The 20,000-nt window shown below is 35.4% G+C and overlaps 1 protein-coding gene across 2 annotated transcripts in view; it reads left to right on the forward strand.

The window, feature by feature from the left end:
• The window catches only part of LOC117402292 (prospero homeobox protein 1-like), a 36,148-nt gene that overhangs the window by 8,058 nt on the left and 8,090 nt on the right, over positions 1-20,000 (forward strand). For both annotated transcript variants that reach the window (XM_059024292.1, XM_059024293.1), the window contains exons 3-4: positions 5,526-5,634; positions 10,492-10,686. In XM_059024292.1, coding sequence (XP_058880275.1) covers positions 5,526-5,634; positions 10,492-10,686 — 304 coding nt within the window. The remainder of the gene's footprint in view (positions 1-5,525; positions 5,635-10,491; positions 10,687-20,000) is intronic.

Genomic DNA, 20,000 nt, shown 5'->3' on the forward strand with positions numbered 1-20,000 from the left:
TTTGAAAGACAGATTTTTACATTTAGACAAAATTGTTTTTTTTTCCATCCAATATGGTGGCCATGCCATGTGACCTACGTCATAATCAACATGTTGTTCAAGAAATTAAAAAGGTTAAATTTGCAGTTTGAATTATTAATATATGTTGTTTATTATTAGTAGCAGCAGTTTTGACTTGCTTCATTAAAGAAAATGCCCTTTTCTCAAGAGGAGAGAAATCGGTAATGTTTTTGCATACAAGTAAGTTTAGGTGTTACATATGGTAGATGTCTGTACCCTATAGAATTCTGTACCCTTGATGATTCCACGTCGTCACAGCTGCATTTTTTCAAAGACCGCTGGACATGAACACTTGATGTTTCTGAACATGTGTTTACATGTAATACAATGAAAATGTGTTATAAAAGAAAAAAACGTTGTATAAGGTTACTTTAATCAATGGTTTCGTGTACTGAGGCTGAACGTACTGTATTTCTACAAAATCAGTGGTGGTGTTAAAATGTGCTGTTATATTTTGCCACTGAATTAGCTTTGTCTTGTTTACAATATTTGTTGCAAGCTTCAGTAGAGCTTAATGGCAGTGCTTGAGAAAACAACGGGGTTCGGTCACAGAAATCTCGCACGTGCACGTCCAGCGATCTTTTAAAAACTGCATCTGCACAAGCATGGAATAATGTGGGGAGACATAATTCTATTGGGTAATGTTACAGAAGTCTGCGATACACCTGTGAGAACAATTTGAGTTTGAGATAGATGCCTCGGTTTGAATGTCAAGTGAGTGAAGTTTTTCCAGTCAAATCTGTAATTGTTAAAAAAAAAAAAAACACATAACCGTTTGGGCCCTAGGCACAAGCCTAGTTTGCCTATGCGTTAATCCGGCCCTGGCAGTGGCAGTATAACTATTATTAATCCTGAATTGAAGTGATCCATATTTTTTTAGGTTAGTTTTAGGTCTATTCCTATTAAGATATGTATGCCTGTGTGATAAAGCCCAACTTTCTCCCAACTGCGCTTCCCTTTTCTTATCATATCACATTGTAAAAGTAATAATTACAGTTTCTATTTATATTTTTTACAAAGATTTGTTGACAACAGTCAGTTACTTGCTGCACCATTTGCTGTTGCCTGGCAGCATAGTTTTTTTTCCTTTCCTTTCTTTGAAGCTGATGTTAACAGGTGTTTGCAGGTAGCTGTTTATCTTTCATATGGTTTCTTAACCTTTAGAGTAAACTGTGTTTGAACCTTTTTTCAGTGCTTGTGATATATTTGAATTCTAGAGACACAGAATAAAACAAAGAAAAAATGTAATTAAAAAAAAAAACATATATATTATAAGTGATAACTAAATAAGGCTGAGTAATGCTAAAGTAAAATAACTGAATCAGTATTTTAAAAGCAGGTCAATGCAGTGATTTTCTTTTTGCAGGAATCAAAGGGTTAATTAAACTTTTTTTTTTTTTAAGATGCCAAGAAGATGCATGTGCACCATGAGTTCATGTTTTAGCCTGAATGTATGCTAGATATTTGCAAATGAATCTATTTAATCAAATATTAAGTTTTATTCAAATCCAAGAAGAAACAGACAGCCAATTGTTTTTGTCCATGAGAGTCATGATCTTCCTTGTCACGCAGCCTCTTTGCATCTCAAGAAAAATAGCTTTGTTCTGTTCCCAAAACATTTGCATAGAGCATATCGAAGCACAAGCCATGGGTTTGTGCAGTTCTAAGACCTTTGTGCAGGTGAATGCACTTTGCATTTACCATAGATTAGGGTCTGAACTTAAGTTTTGAGACACAGAAAAGAATGTAAAGCTCCTCATTAAGAGACATAGGAAGTGAAGTAGTAAAATATAATATTCCCGCAATGTGCTTGTAGGATATCGCAATGTAAAATGTCATTAGAAATAACAAAAAAAATATGTTCAATAAAACTGGTAAACCATATAACAGTCCATCGTCCCAGTTATGTAAAAAATAAAGAAGTCTTGTTTGTATAACTGTAATCCTAAATGGAACAATAGTAGTTGGAAATAGCATTTAAGCAGTCCAGTAGCACACAGTACATTGGCTGATAACTGAACTGAACTGGACTGCAGTAGTTACAGGTATTTGTAACCAAGAGATCCATTCAAGTGAGTATTTTTGTTCCCAGCTCTCTGATTAATTCCACCACTTGGCTGGCTAGCTTCATTATTAATTGCAGTGCATGTCTTTCCAAGACATGATCCTAATATCATTGCATTTAAAGCAGAGGCAAACTTCCGGCCATGTCTCAGGTGACAACAGTGATCTATAATGTGCCTTGTAAACATACAACACCCAGATTTGCAGGTTGTTTGAACACTGCTTTAGGTTCAGCTGCAGTGCAATACTCCTCTAATCTTTTATGTACCTGAGCAGATGTCTTTCATTAATTTATGGATTTATCATCTTTTCTTTTTTTTTTTTTTACACCTGGCAGCTGGTTCAAGTTTCAGCAGTTATTTTCTATTTTGCATGACACCATAGAATTGAATGTCATCTGTCTTCACAAAGCTGTAGCTGAAAATATTGAGACACATGAGCTACTGGGTCATAGCTTGTTTGCTCCCTACTCCCACCCCCTCCCTTTTAACTCCTTAATATTTATTTGTGCTAATTTTCTTTCCTGGCCTTGAATGGGGCTTAGCTTGTGTTCAGTGCAGCTGTATGTTTACCAAATCTATTCCATCATGAGTCATTGTGTACGTGTAAGTATCCTGGAAACAGCTAGTGCTTTCTTGGAAGAACAGTCGCCTTTTAGCACAAGCACTTAATAAGGGAAATTAGCCAGTTGGTCTGTTACACCTTTTTGTTTTTAAAGACTGATTATTAGTATTTTATTATTATCACACCAATGTGTTCACCTGGAGATTGTAGTATTTGCGTCACAAAAACCTAAAGGTGTTTGTTTTGTTTTTTTCCCCCAACTGTAATAATGGTCTTCCAGTGACATTGAAAAGCAATATTGAGCTGTTAATGGTTGAAGGATAAAGTATATTCTATGATGTATTTGTCCAAAGAGATATATCCAAATTGGTTTGTTTGCATAATTAAAAAAAAAAAAAAAACAGAAAAGAAATACCCATCAAAGGTCAGGTCAAATATTCTGCACATTGACATACTGAATGAGTATTGAGTTAAAGTAACTCTGGATATAGTTTACCACCCTGCTAAATAAGAACTGTTGTCTCCTTCTTGGGCATCATTTAAGTTGTGAGGCTGTGGATAAATGTATATTCTGATCTTTAAAAGAACTTCAGTTACTGAGAATTATATTTAAAAAAAATCACTTTTAAAGAGACATATACATCACTTTCACAAAATTCCTTATGTCAGTTTTTTTTTGTACTGAACATTTTAGGATACCTAGAATGCAGATTGTTCCAGGCCACATGATCACAAGTTCTACCAACAGGAGTACTGTTTTAATTTAATTCACTCACAAATGTTCTTGTCTGAGAAATAGAAAACAGAAGATGTATTGCTTTCCTGCCATTCGAAATTGTTATCATCTGATTTGATGAGAGTGGTTTAATGTGCATGTTGGGTTCTGGACAGGATTCTTAATTCCCTCTATTTCCAAAAAAAGGAAGGTCATATAAATAGTGTCCACTGAATTCTGATAAATTAGATCAGCGGTCAGTGTTAATCTTTTAAACAGATCAGATTTATGACTTAATTGAGATTAAATAATGCAATATATATATATATATATATATATATATATATATATATATATATATATATATATATAGATAGATAGATATCTACAACATAATGTCATTTGAAAGCGCTTTACAGTATAATTAATGAAAACGCTTATGTGGTTATTCAATTCAACATATATATATATTTTTTTAAGCAGTGGCAGCTCTGTACTGCGATTTACATAATTCGAAAAAAAAGCCCTTGTGTAAATGTTTTTTTTGTTATTTTTTTTATAAACATTTTCTCATTTGTGAATGAAAGTTTTGGCTCCTTTGGATGTTCTATCTCAGTGAAAGCGGACAGCTTGCCTTATTTTCTTTCATTTGGTGCTGTTATTTCACTTATGTGTTATGACAGATGGCACTGGAGAGTGTAATGCTCTTTTAGTCTTCCCTATCAGTCTAATGGAGGTCACTGAGGGTTCTTTCAACTCTCCTCTCTTGGCACAAGAAGCATGTCAATCATGAGTTATAATCTATGCAATCATTAAGCTTCTGAAATACAAAGAGCCAGTTCAATCAAGTTGCTTCAGAGTTTGCTAACATAGATAAGGTTTCTTTTCTTCAGGCAAGGATGTTGACCTAGAGAAATTGGTTAAACCTTTATTTTTTTCAACCTAAATTGGATCTAAATACATTCTAGTTTATATTTCATAAACATTTGGGAAATTAATAATAACAATAATCTAATCAACAACTTTTACAGTTCACTGTACAGGGCTATAATAAAATGCATGTGAAAATGAACCAATTGTATAAAAAAATGAGTAAACAGCACACACACAGAGCTAGGAGATGAGCAGCATTTATAAACTTTTTGTTTCGTACAACTTTTGAAGAAATTATAACCCAGGGAGAAGCTTCTGCAAAGAACCCTCCTAAATTGACCTTGTGGGGCCACATTGATTTTTCTCCCCATGAATCTTCAATTTTTTATAAATTATAAAGCCGTTATTTTGCAGAGGAAATGGCAGGACCAGTCTGCGGCACAGATGTGTCCAATCCCGTCCTAACTCACAGTGCTCAAAAGAGTGCCAAGAAACTGTAGGATAATTGGGATGTCTAGATTGCTTTGGATTTGCTTCACTTTCTCCTGGGACTTGCTTCAGTAGCTTCTGTTTACAAATCTAGAGGGTAATGAATTTTCCAGATAAATAGTCCCCTTTATTTGGGTAAGTAGACATTTAATGATCAGCTAACCCACAATTATTGATCAGCTCGCCCCAAAAGACCTTTTTACTGTCAGTAAAATAATCTTTGATATATCTTGCATTGATACGTCTTGTAAAGACCACAAGCTTCTAAATGCAGGGTGTTACCGGTTTTCTTAGTTACTAATATGCAAACCTCTTTGAGACACCACTTCAGTTTTGACTGTTAAATACAATAAGGTGCTCCATTGTTTTGGAAACTAGAGTTTTGCTCCAGCACAGTTCTGTACTGAAGAGTGACAGAGTTACTGTGTTATACCTCAACATTACAATTGCAGCTACTGCTTGTATGTATATGAGTATGGTAAATGATTATCTATATAAGCCATGTACACTACTTGCTATTGTATTCCTCCTAGTTGTTTTTAATATTACCTAGTTTTGTTCCAGGTACCAGATTTACCTACTTCAAATGTATATTCATGTTAGCTTTGTTCATATTGTTGCTCATTTGTTTGGAGAGTTTGTGAGTAATTGGGTTTAGATTTGGGTTTGGGTTTGGGTTTGAGTTTGAAGGGGTGAAATGTGTATTGAATTGTGCATTTTTAATATGGTCGGACAAATTTTCCTTAATTAACCTGTAGCAAATTCAGGAAGGACTTTCACCTAATCACCTAAAAAAGGCAAAGCTGATGTTCTTTTACACCAGATACCCCAGCTCCAACATGCTCAAGATGTTCTTCTCTGATGTGAAGGTAAGATGATATTATTATTATTATTATTATTATTATTTTTGTACATAATTTTAAGGTGCTGTTTAATGTGAAATAGTTGTTGTGTCTTCTTTCTTGGGATAGTTGTGGAGAGACAATATATGTAAACAAATAATCAACTTTGAAATTGTCTTTTCAAACTTTGGTTCAAACATTTACGGTGTCAGAATAGACTTGAAAGCACACATGATGAGAAAAATGCTTCTAGCTTCATTGTTTAGAGCTTTCGCTCGAATGCTTTTGACAACATATGCATGCTTCAGGATCTTTTATTGTATAAATTCTTGTCAAAAAGCTTAGTACTTTTTTTTTTTTTTCACTTAGCTGCTGCGTCGGAATTAAAAACAAAACAACAACAACAAACAATCATGATTGTGTCTTATTTACAATTTAATTTGTTGTTGATGCAGCGTACACTGAGCATAAGGAGGATAAATAAAGTGACAGATTCAGGCCACATTATTCAAATGAGGATATGAAGGCTGTCCACTCACAGCTGCACTCTCCCTCTACCGAATTCCACAACCTCCTGACTTTTGTCATTGGGGGCTACTGAACTGTCAGTAATTGCACACCATGTGGCTAACTGTACCTGTGTAGACTACTTCACAAGAGAACCATACCTTCACAATTGGTTAGTTACTGAGGGAATGACACTAAGTTATAAAAAAATGAATACAGAATTAATCAATTTGTGTTTAAATTGTCACAGTACACAGCATTTTATTGTAATCTATTATATCTTACTTGTCAATATTACAATTGCAACTACTGCTGGTATTTTTAGGAGGATGTTAATATAATCATCTATATATTTAAATGAAAAAAACTGACACAGCTGTATTACGTTTTAATGGCATGACAGATGTGTGGTTAAGATGAGATAATCACACCCATTAGGCTTCGTGCAGCTTTTTACACTAAATGGAAGTTCGCATTCACTTTTAACTTGCATTGCGGTAGTTATAACTATGCTTAGGTTGTTTCAAGGGTTTAACTAAAGTTTCCAATGTTTCTGCTTCCCTCATGTGGCCTTGTGAAGAAGGGAAGCTGAAATAAGTATGGAGAGCACACATTTTTTCATCACTAATAGCTACAAAAAAATGTAATTTACCATGAATCGTGCATACGGTAATATACAATTATGGGAGATATATGAAAGATTACGTAAGATTTATGGTAACTGTTTTGTTAGCTCCACAGTGTTTCCATTAACAATTTATATTAAAGGTGATTTATATTGAATTAATAAAACATAGGGTTGTATATTTTTGCTGGTAGCCAAGGAATATTGGTGTGAGGCCTAAGGTGTATAAATAATTATACACCTTAGGCCACATTAATCAAAACCTAGTGATAACTACAGTAGGCATTTACCAATCAGCATGGTTTTTTTTTCATTCCACAATTTAATAGATATATTTAGAATATATATGGTAATTTTTTTAAAAATCGAAAGCGTCTTACTTTTTTAAATTGTTAAAAACCAATTCTTATTTTTTTTTACCTTTAACGATACATTTTTGTATTTCCTTAAATATTTAGGTTTTATAATGGGATGTTTCTCAAAGGACCAGTTGTCTTGACTATAAAATATAAATGTTAAAATCTTCAGTAGTGGTGGAAAGTAAACCTGTAAGACTTCAGAGTAATAACTTCAAAAGTACAAAAGTAGCAACATGTATAGTAATGTCAAGAACGTGTTGCCTGCATCATTAAACACTCTCCGTTGTCTAATCTTTTAAACACTTAATAGGAATAAACTGTAATGTGTAATAGAAAATTCTTTCCCGGACATAGAGAAGTTTTATGTGAGTTACTCGTTGTGCTACTTAATTCACAGTATAAGGTTCAAAAAAGCATACATAAAGTAAAACATTTCTCTGTCTCATCCTTCAAGCTCATTTAAAACTTAAAACTGTTTGCTCAATCTAATATTCTTTAACACCTTTTTATGAAACTTTGGCAAATAGCTTTCATTCCTAAAATTTTAAATTTTTCCCAAAGCCTTGTGTGTAATGCTTAATTGGGTGACGCCTAATGTTGCTGCAGTTCATATTTAAACTATGACAGTAAACTAGATACTGGTGAGTTTGCTTCTCATTCTGGCAGTTGGTAAAGTACAGTAGTATCATGTTAACTGATAATTGGCCAAAGGAAAATGGAAATGTAACTGCTGATTGGAGTAGCCTGCTATATTGTAGTCTGCCTGAAGGAAAGTCGTTCACAGGCTTTTGAGCATGTCTGTGTTACGTAAATGATGTTTCTCAGCCCCTCCACCCCTTTGAGTCAACTGCTGCCTGGCTAGATTAAATTGTCAAATGGATTTTATGCATCTTTTGACTGTGCTTATTGAATATTTAGGAAGTTTCCTTAGCAAATATCAGGACGGAGGTATCCCGTGGGAAGCATTAATCAAAGTCAGAGACTCTTCTGTTTTGGAAACACAGACCTTTTATTGTAGCAATTAGTTTTTGTAAAACACATTAGCACACCACAGATGTCTTACTCTGGGTTTGTACAATAAACTGATCTGTTTCTTAATCTTTTATGATTGTACATACATTTGTAATAGAATTGCATGTACACATCCTAAACCAAAAGAATTGGCAAAACTGCTGTTTGTAATTCATCTATTTTTGCAACATTTGCCTCAGTTTGACATGCAAAACATCATGTTAGACAGCAATGTCATGCTTGTATTGACAGACTTGTTTTGAAGGACTTTGTTATGAATTATTAATACCTTTTTTTTCTTTAATATCATTCATTAATATGTATTACATGGTTGTGCATGGTCCATCAAGAAAAATGCATCTTGCTACTGCATACTCAAAATAAGTATATTTTTCAACGTGACTTGGGGAGGGTGGGGGGTGTTTGTTTGACAAGCAGATGACATGATCCTTAATTGCTGAGTTGTCACGTTCCAGTGACTCTGTTGTTTTGTCCACTGCATCTCTGGTATTTCGAATCTGCAACAATACGCTTTAAATCTCCCTTTATGCCCTCCTGCCAAACAATGTCATGCGGACTTACTTTTTTTGTAGTCTCCATTATGTCATCCATGGACCATTCTAGAGAAAATACCCTCCCTTTTTTTCTCCTACCCTTGTTCATATGAGACAATGTCTTGTAACAATGCAAGAGCCTAATCTCCATGTCAAAGCAATTCTCATTCCCCAGTGCACAGCCTACTATCATTTTGTAATGTTTTGTTTCTTATTCTAAAAGAATTAAAAAGGAACAGTAAGCCGTCATGGGGGCCTGTGGTCCTTATCTCAGTGTCTGCAAATTTGGACAGTGTATTTTGCTGCTGAGATAAAACGGAAAGAACTCCAAGTTCAGCAGATCGTAATGGGTCTATTGAAATCGGCAACCAGAAGATCAGATAACGGGGGTCCTTCAGTTGTCTTTTTTAATCAGGTTCCCCGCAAGGCTGAATACAGACAGAGCAGACACACAGAGTGAATATATAATTCTTGGATAGGTTAAGTATATGTTTGAACTCTTGCTGGCAGAAGCAGTTTGATGATGACTTAATCATTTTCTGGTCAATTATCTGTAAGAACTCTTGCAACTGCACAGCAAATATGATGCAGGCTGGCCTTTTGGGAGAAGCACCAGTCCTCCCTGCTTCTGTTTCCTTGTTACTTAGATTCCCTGCCATGAATTTTCATTCACTTCATTATCTTAGATTTGCTAGCATAGAAACAACTTTCTACACGGTAATTATCACCAAGCCACCCCTCCCCCCCTCTCTCCACATACACTTTAGCTGTCATCTTGACAGAGGCCTGCATGTTCTCATGGCCAGTACTTGATAAGTGCTTGCTGTTGATTTTTGATTAATGCACGCCCCTCTTTTTTCTGAGAAGGGGGGTGATTAATGCCACGATGACAAACGGCAGGGGGACCAGCTAATATAAAGACTCTTGTATTTATTGGTTTTAAGTTGGCTAAATGCAACTCAATTGTCTGGTGAAAGCACACAATACCCTTTTGCAGAAGGCTGCAGCACATGCTGTTGTCTCAGAGGTCATCCAACAGGGTCAAAGACCATGAAGCTGCCGAGCCTGCACATGCAAACCTGAGATATAACTCCACAATGAATGCAGTGCCCAAACAGTCCAGGCCAATTTTATTACATTTTGTGGTCTTTTAAATTATTTTATTTGTTTGCATTCTAGTTTATTTGCATTATCCAGTTTGCTACAGGGACACAAGCTTACTATCATGTTTTAACCTTTGTGAATCTTGCTTACCATTTTATTTAGAAGCCAACTACTGATAATTATTGACTTTTTTTTTCCTAAATAATTTAAAGTGTTTTCATGAAGAGAAAATAAAGTGAATCTTTTTTTTTACTAGAACAGGGGCAGAAACTCTTTTTTTATCTATACTTGAAATAGATGTTTAATCAGGGGTAAGAGTTAAGAGAAGAGAGCCAAAAGGGGTCATGGCACAGCTTTGTGACCCTGAGTTCAGCAGCATACAGTATACTCATATTATGTACACCTCTATTGTCACACATTTCCCAGAGTAAACAAATTTTACATAATGCTCCCACAGCACATTATGGAACAACTTTAACACTTCTACAAGAGAAACGCTTATATAAAAAAGGACTCTTGCTATACAGAAATAGATTTTATTTTTTTTACAGATGACATAATTGATGTAGAGAAATATATATGGGTGCAATTATGGAAGAGGCCAAAAAACAAGTTTCAGTCATCAAGTTTTAGGCTTGCATACTTGGTTTTATGCATGTCTGAATGGTACTTTTTATATTGTCTGTTATAAAACTGTGCTAATATAGTGATTATTTTAAAACAGTTCAACAGATGTATCACCTCTCAGCTCATCAAGTGGTTCAGCAACTTTCGAGAGTTCTACTACATTCAGATGGAGAAGTTTGCACGGCAAGCGATCAATGATGGTGTCACAGGCACAGAGGAACTGAATGTCACTCGGGACTGTGAGCTGTACAGAGCCCTCAACATGCACTACAACAAGGCAAATGACTTTGAGGTAGGACTTTGTCTGGTTTGTCATGCAGAAGGAATTTGCCTGGTGGCAGAAAATAAAGAAATATTGTTATACAATGGTACAAATATTAACCTTAAATATTGTATTTCTACTGTTAATTTCAGTGACTTGCAAGTGACGTATTTAGTAAAACCTCTGCCTGAACAATTAAATATGTGTTTGTTCTTGCCTTTACAGTTCATGTTGTATTTCATTATTTTTAAAATAGATCAACATATTCTTACCTTTTTTTAAGCTTACTTTTAGCAGGCATGCTTGTGTATGCAAGATATACAAATTATGCAAAAACCGTTGTAAGGCAAAGCACTGTATTGCAAAGCAAGCAGTTGCCTTTTTTAAGTGCACTTTCTGTTGTAATATTTAGAAATCGTTCAAATATTGTACTGGTTAGATCAACTGTCAGTTTGCTAGCAAATTAGTACCAGATATTTAACATTAAGTATGTAATTATTTGCCGTAGCATTGGTGACAAGATTGATGTCCAGTGGCCACTATTAGTCTCGAAAAATCCCAGGTGACCCCTGAAACACCCCCAAAATCATGCAACTGCATCTACCACACTCTGGTCCATTAATTTGCTAGTAAACACAACACAGCATATCAACAAACACAATCTGTGACTCCTAACCTCATCCTAGTTGCTATTTATCTATCTGAGGATCTCAATATTTTTAATTGCTAATATGCAACAATGTGCTGACATTTGCAATTACAGTGACATTTTGCACAACAGAAAACTTTCAACTATTTAAAATAAGCAATAATTCTGATTTACCTAATGTGCCTTTCTCATTATCTCATGGTACAGTATGAATACTGTTTTTATATATTATTGGTCCACAGCTGGTTGTGGTCTTCGGAAAGATCTTTAGTTGCCAAGATACAACATTAGACTAGATCTTTACAGGTTGCAGGTATATCTAGCTAGTTACTTTATTTACATATGAGCAGTTAGAATTTTCAAGCTGATTTTTAAAAAAAAAAAAAACACAAATAAGACTTTTATTGTTTGAGAAGTAAGTTAGGAGGGATATTTTGCATATTAGGCACTGATGTCACCTACAGGTGTCTGTGCAAGTAGATCTAAGTGCCGATTAGAAGCTTGGCTCAAAGATGTTTTGCTAAGCAATGCAAATTTTCCAGACAAACCAACTGACTATGTTAAAGAACGTTGCATTATTGTGCATCTGTGACAACACTTTTTTTATAACTTGTAATTTTGAACACAAAATTGGTGGAAAAACAATTAAGACTTACTATAATTCAAAGTATAGCTGAGGTTGGATACCTTTACCTGAATTTACCCTCCTTTACCTGTTAAGTTCTGCTTACACAGAACATGAAACTGGAACCCAAGCCGATTCAGCAAATTGTACTTTTGCCAAATATAGCATCATCAAAGTTCCATCCACCTTGGTTGTGTCTCATGAATGAATATGTCCACTGTGTTGCTGATCTTTTGATGTTAATCTAGTCTGTCATTGTGCTTCAGTAATACGCTTTCTTTTCCTTTTGAGATTTCTTTGTTGTTGTGTTCTTTTTCTTCTGCTGCTTTCTTTTATCCTTTTATAAATGTCTTTTTTCCCTTCACTGACTTTTATGTTAAGTGAAGTAATTGCCGCATTCCTTATTGCAGAACGCGTCAGAGCTGTAATTAAAGCAAGTTCATTAATTACCTTTGTTGCGTTCATTTTTGTGTTTCCTCTGTGAATCTTTCTTAGCTTCCCCTCATAAGACAGTTTGCTGTGTAATTACCACAGCTCTGCTGCCCCTCCAGGCAACAAACAAAAAACACTTTGAGAACAAAAAACATTAGCAAATGTTGATAATGTAGATGTAACTTAGGTTTTCAGAATGGTCTTTAGAATAAGTTCTTTATAAACATTCATATACAAGTGGTATACACCTTTTTTCAGTTCAATTTAGATTCATTTGACATTATGAAATGAATATCGAGTTGCTTGGGTCATAATGAGAAAGATGGTGTTAGCTGCTAAATTAAAAACAAATACTGCAGGTATTTGATGTGCAGTATTCTGTTTGGAAAATGACCCTTCTGTTGCATATGTAAGGTTAAGCCAGAAAGAATATACCAGTAAAAAAAAAAAAATTATTATTCTTGTGTCATGTGACTGGGTTCTGTTTATTTTTCAAAATATTTTTTACACTGAAGCACATGACATGTAGTCATTAAAGGAAACATAGAAACCTCTACTGTATGTGCTAAAATGACGGATCAGTGCAGTAGTTTCCAAACAACCCTACAAATGTATTCAGTGTTTTTGTGCGTATTGTTCTTTGTTGAGGTGAATAAAGCATTTAGCACACAATTATATCCAGCTTTCAGTGGCGATGTCTTGGCACCTATCAAAGTTCAGAAGAGCCTTTGGGGTGGGAAGTGGGGGGTTCGTTTTATGGCAGCCTAGTGAGGGTCTCATCTTTCCTTCAGAAAATAGTTCAAGGTTTTTCTGTCAAGCTTCCCCACTTAGAGCCTCACCCCCCTCCCTCTTCTGCTAATAAAACGTTTAAAGGAGATTCAGTGGAGTTCTATGATCCCCCTTCCTTTGAAAGACTGTTGCTTTGCAGTTAAAGTACAGAGAAGTCCTTTGACTTCAAGAGTTCATGGATTCATGTCTTTAGGTATCATGTGTCTGACCTTATCAGTTACCCTATTTAATATTAGAGAGAAAAAAGTCCCAGTTCTTTGTGTTTGTCTGTTTTTTTTCCCCTTTTTCCTGAATTAATTTGATGAAAAAGTGTCCCTTTTTTCCCTCTTGTGAAGCACAACCAAAAGGCTTTTTTTTATTTTAAATCTGACCTAGCCCATGACTCTTTTTGGAAAAATCCTAGTTTCATATGATTTAACAGAGAGAATAGAATTTATACGAGGGGAGTCACATATCAAAATAAAAAATCTTTTAAATCATCTGTTGGTTATTCTAATGGCTATAAAAAAAGGCATAACCATTTAACTAACTCAGTGAGTGTCAGGCGAGCTAGGCCAGCAGTGTTTTGTTTTTTTTTACCCACTCTTGCTTTGACCTACCCTAAAGGCCTTCATAATTAATTGTCCTTCTGAGCTGTGGAAAAGTTCAACGTCTTTGTGGATACCGCTGCCTATTGTCTGACATTCAGCTCTCCTTACCATTAGCTCTTAACATTTTTTTTTTCCTTCATTCCGGAAAAGGGTTATCAATAAGAACACAGAGAGTTGTATTTCTGCAGAGGCAGCAGGGGGTCCTAGCTTAAAACTGAACACACATATCTCCTGGAGATAGTCAAATTTGACTACTACTAACATTTCACTACTATACTGTATTGGCAAGCTCCTGTTAATGAACAAGAGATTTACAAGAAAGCACACCCTAGCCACTTAAGTTCTTCTATAGACCAAGATCCGTGTTTGTAAGTAGTTAAGCAATTAAATAATTTCTTCGTTTCCTTTATAGTTTGCATGTACAATTAAATACTTTATCAGCTTTTTTGCAGGGTGGAGTAATTGGAGGATATTGTTTTTGGTTCCATCCCTGTGTAAAATCTTAGAACGGAGAAAGGCATGTATTATACAGTATTCATATTTGTGTACACTATATTCATACATACCAATATGTATCCTTCAGGTATTGGGGCACAGGCTTGTTGGAATGCTGTGTGTGCATTACTGTCCTTGTGTTTGTTGGAGGTGTATGCATTATGTGCAGAGACAGTCAATGGAAGTCATAAGTAGATAGGGGAAGTTTCTGTAGATTAATATAAAAATACAACAACACTGTAATGGTGTGTTAATGTAGCATTGTAAACCGAGCAAGTATAGACATTTTGAATCGCACATATTGCAAATCAGAATCTCTACAGGTTAGTTCCTGTTCGGTTTCATACAGGTCTCTGTTTAGAGGAACAGATTATGCAATATAGATTAATATGGGATGCATTGTATTAGACTGACTACAGTGTATCAAAATACTGGGAATCCCTGTAAGTGGTTATCAAAATGGTCTGCAAGTTTGCAAATATAAGTACCATAAATGTTTTGAAGATGGTTATGATAATCTTTATTTTTAAAGTCTCATAAAAAATGTAAGCTTTGCTCATGAATCTTTAATTTGAAGCAATGAAAGGGGCCACCAAGTGCTTTGTGTTTGGTCTCTTCTTATTACTTTGCTTACCATTGTTCCCTTGCCTTCTTAAGCAGATATTCACTTAAAGCTGACAAAAGTCACTTAAACCCGAGACAGCTGTAATAACACACACCTTCCTTTTGCTGTGAAGTAACTGGGTCCTCTTTTTACAAAAACTTTTGTCTGCCTTTCGTTTCCCTGTTTGTTGAAAAAACTTTAAAGAGATATTAAGAGGAAGAATGGGTTTGCCTTTTAGAAAATGTCTTTATGCAACTAGGTGAAAGGTGGGGGAGGCTAAGGGATTAATAGGTGACAACTATATAATCTAGCTTGTAAGTAACTGACGGTTTTAAATGACTATATTTATACCCAGTAGATACATCTTAAATGCATAATTGTATAATGCAACAAAGTAACAGCACATATTTTCTGCACTGGATGTATATGGAAAATGTAATCTACACAGTCTAACTACTCGCGTGACATCAGAATGTGTACTTGTGACACTTCAAACCTGATGTCATTTGACGGGGTGCAGTGAGAGTGGTGACTCCTCAGCCATGCAATCTACTCTAACCCATTTCTCCCTGGATATTACTGAAGCAAACTGAGACGTCCCTCTCAGCATTACCTGTTAGCATGGAAGCATTATAAATATACCTTGGTTTGCCATCTAACATTTTTCTTGTTAGCTTGCCAAGTCTTCATCAGGGGATTGTACCTGGTATCAGTAAGGAGGAGCAATATTTGGTGAAAAGGTGTTAACGTAATACTTAACAAATGAAAATAGCTGTTTTTAATAAGAATTTTCTAGTGCTCTTTATTATTGAATGACTCAGAGTAAGTAGCAGGGTTCCGAAAAACATAGCATTACATGTCCCCACGTGTTGCTACAACTGTTAGAATAAAGTACCTGTGATTTTTCTTTCATTGTTAACATCCTGACAAATTTTTACACTTATAACTTTAAAGTCTGTTTCAAAGTTCTTTTCAAAATGTTCGCTGTAGTACACTGATGGTGTTAGGATTATTGCCCACATTGTCAAACAGGTAACAACAGCTATAACGGTCCATGGTACAAAACAGAAAAGCCAGAGCGCTTATGTTTTTTTTTTGTTTGTTTTTTTAATCGCTCTTCCTGCAGTGATTTAGAGGACAGATCTCAAACCCCAGTGCAGTAGAGCGGACATTTTGAAAAGAGCTTTGAAACAGACTTTAAAGTGATGTGTAAAAAGTTGTCAGGATGTTAACAATGAAAAGAAAAATTACAGGTACGTTATTTAAAAAGCTGTAGTAACATGTGTGGACATGTAACGCAATATTTTTCAGATCCCCGCACCTTACGTGTTTTAATGATTGTATGTAATTCATTAAAAAAAAAAAAAAACATTGAAAGCATTGGTTAAAAAGCTACAAAAGTGGCGGCATGCTGACTGTCTTTGGCTTGTTTTGTTTTCTGTTTCTATGGTGATAACCAAAGGGGAAATTCTGCCTAGCTACTGAAGATGTTGTACTGCAACTTTATTTTTAAATGTCTAGTGCTAATACGCAAGAATAATTGTAGTGTTTTTTTTTAAAAAAAAATGTATTATCCAGGTATTGCCTTTGAACTCTGCACAGTACAAAACTAAAAAAGATAACCACCCACTCCTATACATTCCCACAGTTCTTTAAACTACTGTATGAACCCTACAAAAGTCTTTCAGTTAAATTGTTGTCTTTCAGTTGAACTGTGTGTACCTAAAGCCTCTGAAGGCTTGCTTTCATTTCTTCTCTCCTTGTGTTCAGTCTGGTCTGTGACTTCAATGGTGATTATGTCATTATTTTGTTAGAGGGGGGCTTGACACATCTGCAGAGCTGATGCACTTTTTCTTTCTTGTGCTGGCATACGTCCTGTATCCCCAATGTTTCATTAGTCTTGCTGCCTGCCCCTTCTTTTGCCAGACAAGAACGCCCAATTCCAAGCTGCCACTTGCTCAGTTCTTTATGCTGACTTTGTTTCTTGGTCGATCCCTCTTTCCCCCCTAGCCCCCCCACCACCCTTTTCCCCTTTCACTCCAGATGTCCTCCTGATTTCTACCCAGATTTGCCAGTTGCTATGCAATAAGAGACAAGGTGACTTTATAACCCTTTCCAGCCCACTTTCACCTTTTCTGACCTTGTATTCTTTGAATCAAATCTGTGAAACGACTCTAAATTGGAAAGCAGCTTTTGTTACCAAAGGATTTAAATAGCTCAATCGGTGCAAGCAAAGCAGTGTTTTGAGTAGAGCTTATTGTAATTGTTACATGTAAAAGTACAGTACTAGTCCGAGTTCAAGTTTGTGATCTATTCTGGCCTGTAAACTACATTTTAAAAACGATTAGAATTGTCTGTCCTTGATTTAAAACTATGAAATATATATATATATATATATATATATATATATATATATATATATATATATATATATATAATTACTGCTGTAGTTTTCACTTCATTACATTTTCAGGTAGCAAGAGTTAGGAATCGGGGGCTACTTGGGGCCACAAAGCTTTAATAAATGTAGGTCATTTATTGAACAAAACATAGTTTTACATTGTTTTAAATAAATATTTCACTGTTCATGCAGCGCAGCTAGCAAATATATATGGTGGTTGATTCTGTTGAGAATAAATCTTAATCATTTGTAAGTTTTAATTATCATACAGTGGTTGTTTGTTTTAGAATGAAGTGTGTTATTTTGTATTGTGAAACAGCTTTAAAAATGGAGAAGGACCTATGCTGGTGTTGAAACAGTATAAAACTAGCAATATTTTAATTATTGTTTCGAGTATTTTTTCATACGACAGAATTATTAAAAATAAGGGGCCTAAGTCCTTGATTCAGATTAAAAATTACAATGTAGGGCTGTCAGATGTTGCTTAATCAACTGTAGATTTAAATGGTTTCAATGTTAATAATTACCTGAAATTATTATGTTTATTTTTTGAGACAGACTCTAATCTTGTTTGCATCTTAAAGACTGCTGTTTCCATATCCCAAAGACATTAAAGTCAATAGCTTTAGTATCCCAGACAATAGGAAGGAGAGAAAGGAACCAGGAAGAACTGGTTGTGAATTTGCTAATAAGGATAATCCATGTTTGCATGCATTTCCTCTTTTTTGAGTAGGAAAGCTTTATTGCCTGTAATTTATGCATGGAAGAGTAAACCGTGAGACACAAATATGAAAGAATATTCTTTAATCTTGGTCTTCCAAAGTCCTTGGCAGCTTTTTTTCCCCACTTGAGAATCTAACATATGGTACTTGTAGACAGTTTTCTTGAATTAAAAGCAAAAGTCAATACAAGGCCAATTCTTATCGCATATTAAGTTTGTTTATCCAGCTTTCTACCAGCAACCTGGTGGGTGTTTCAAGGATGCATAGTTTGTAAACCTTGGTTGCGACACGTCACCCTTGTTTTGCAACTGTCTATCTGACTGAGAAAACCTGAAATCTGTTAGACAAAGTGGCACTCAAGCCAGTTTACCAAACAGGAGGGCTTCTGCTCATATAGACAATTGATTCCATTAAATTAATGTTTACTGAATGCTGCCTGTTTTTGTTCAACAGGGCATTGTTCTTTTGAAGCTTCATAAAATTTGATACGGGATAGGCAGTGTCTTATTTTGCTCTTTCGTGACAGATGAAATCCATTTATTCGTTCAAAGTGTGGCCTTGGACTGTATTTGTTCCCTGACAATCTGTTTACTCATTGTACATACATGGCAGCTCTTACAGTCTAGCAATTTCACCTATTTTTATATTACCAAAATCAGTGGAAAAGCAAGACACTGTGATGCTAGCATCTAGAAAATACAGTATGTAGCATTGTATGTCTTTTTTTTCTGGCCTAATTTTGTTTTTATTTTTGCTGAGCTAGCTGCCTGTGAGTGTATGTTTATTGAATGTTTAAAAACAAACATTGGCGGTATTTTTGTAGGTTTACTGAAGGCATGGTAACTGTTTTTTTAATTTGTTCTTATTTACCTTTTTAACGTTGTTTTTCTATAGCTCTGTATAACCGATGCAAAGTAATTCATTTATTTATTCAATATGTTTTCCAATCCCTAATTAGGTTTAGGTAGAGTTTATTCAATGATCACTGTATAAAGATCAGAGAAGTGCTATGGTACGTATAGAGAGTTCAAGGGACTGGAACACAGTAGGTATTATTACAAAACCTTTAGCCAAGTCATGGTGGAATTATATTTAAAAATAATGCTTTTTGGAATTGCGGTAAACAACTTGTTTAAAGACTGCACATCCTCAAAAAATACTTAATTGAGCAGTTCTGTAAGCCCTTTTAGCTGCCAATAAATAGTCAGAAAATATGATATCTACTGTTAATTGTTATATACACTACCGGTCAAAAGTTTTAGAACACCTCCATTTTTCCAGTTTTTATTGAAATTTACGCAGTTTAATGTCTCAATGTACTCTGAAATTAAAGCATAGAACAAATAAACAATTGGAGATAAAAAAAAGAAATCATGGAATCGTTTTGTTTAACAAAATTTAATCTAAATTTTTGACTCATCAAAGTAGCCACCTTTTGCAGATATAACAGCCGAACACACTCGTGGCATTCTTTCTACAATGGAAATCAAATATTGTTCTTCCCAACACTGTTGCAGAAGTTTCACCCTTCTGTCCAGTTCATCCCAAACCATCTCGATGGGGTTTAACTCTGGAGACTGTGCTGGCCATTCCATGATTTGAAGCCTACCGTCTTGTTCTTTTCTTCTAAGGTAGTTCTGACATAGCCTGGAGGTATGTTTTGGGTCATTATCTTGCTGTAGGATGAACCCCTGACCAACTAGGCGTATACCAGAGGGTATTGCATGGCACTGCAAAATGCTATGGTAGCAGTTTTGGTTCAGGGTGCCACTCACTCTGTGCAAGCCGTCAACTCTGGATCCAGCAAAAGAGCCCCAGACCATCACGCTTCCTCCTCCATGTTTGACAGTTGGTGTCACACACTGAGGAACCATCCTTTCGCCTACTCGACGGCGTACAAAAACCCTGCGTGATGAACCGAAGATTTCAAATTTTGATTCATCGGTCCATAAGACCTTCTTCCAGTCTTCAGTAGTCCACTGGCGGTGCTTCATGGCCCAGGCAAGCCTCTTTTTCTTATTTTGTCATCTTAGCAAT

Source organism: Acipenser ruthenus, chromosome 5 (genome assembly GCF_902713425.1).
Source record: "Acipenser ruthenus chromosome 5, fAciRut3.2 maternal haplotype, whole genome shotgun sequence".
NCBI classification, from domain to species: domain Eukaryota; kingdom Metazoa; phylum Chordata; class Actinopteri; order Acipenseriformes; family Acipenseridae; genus Acipenser; species Acipenser ruthenus.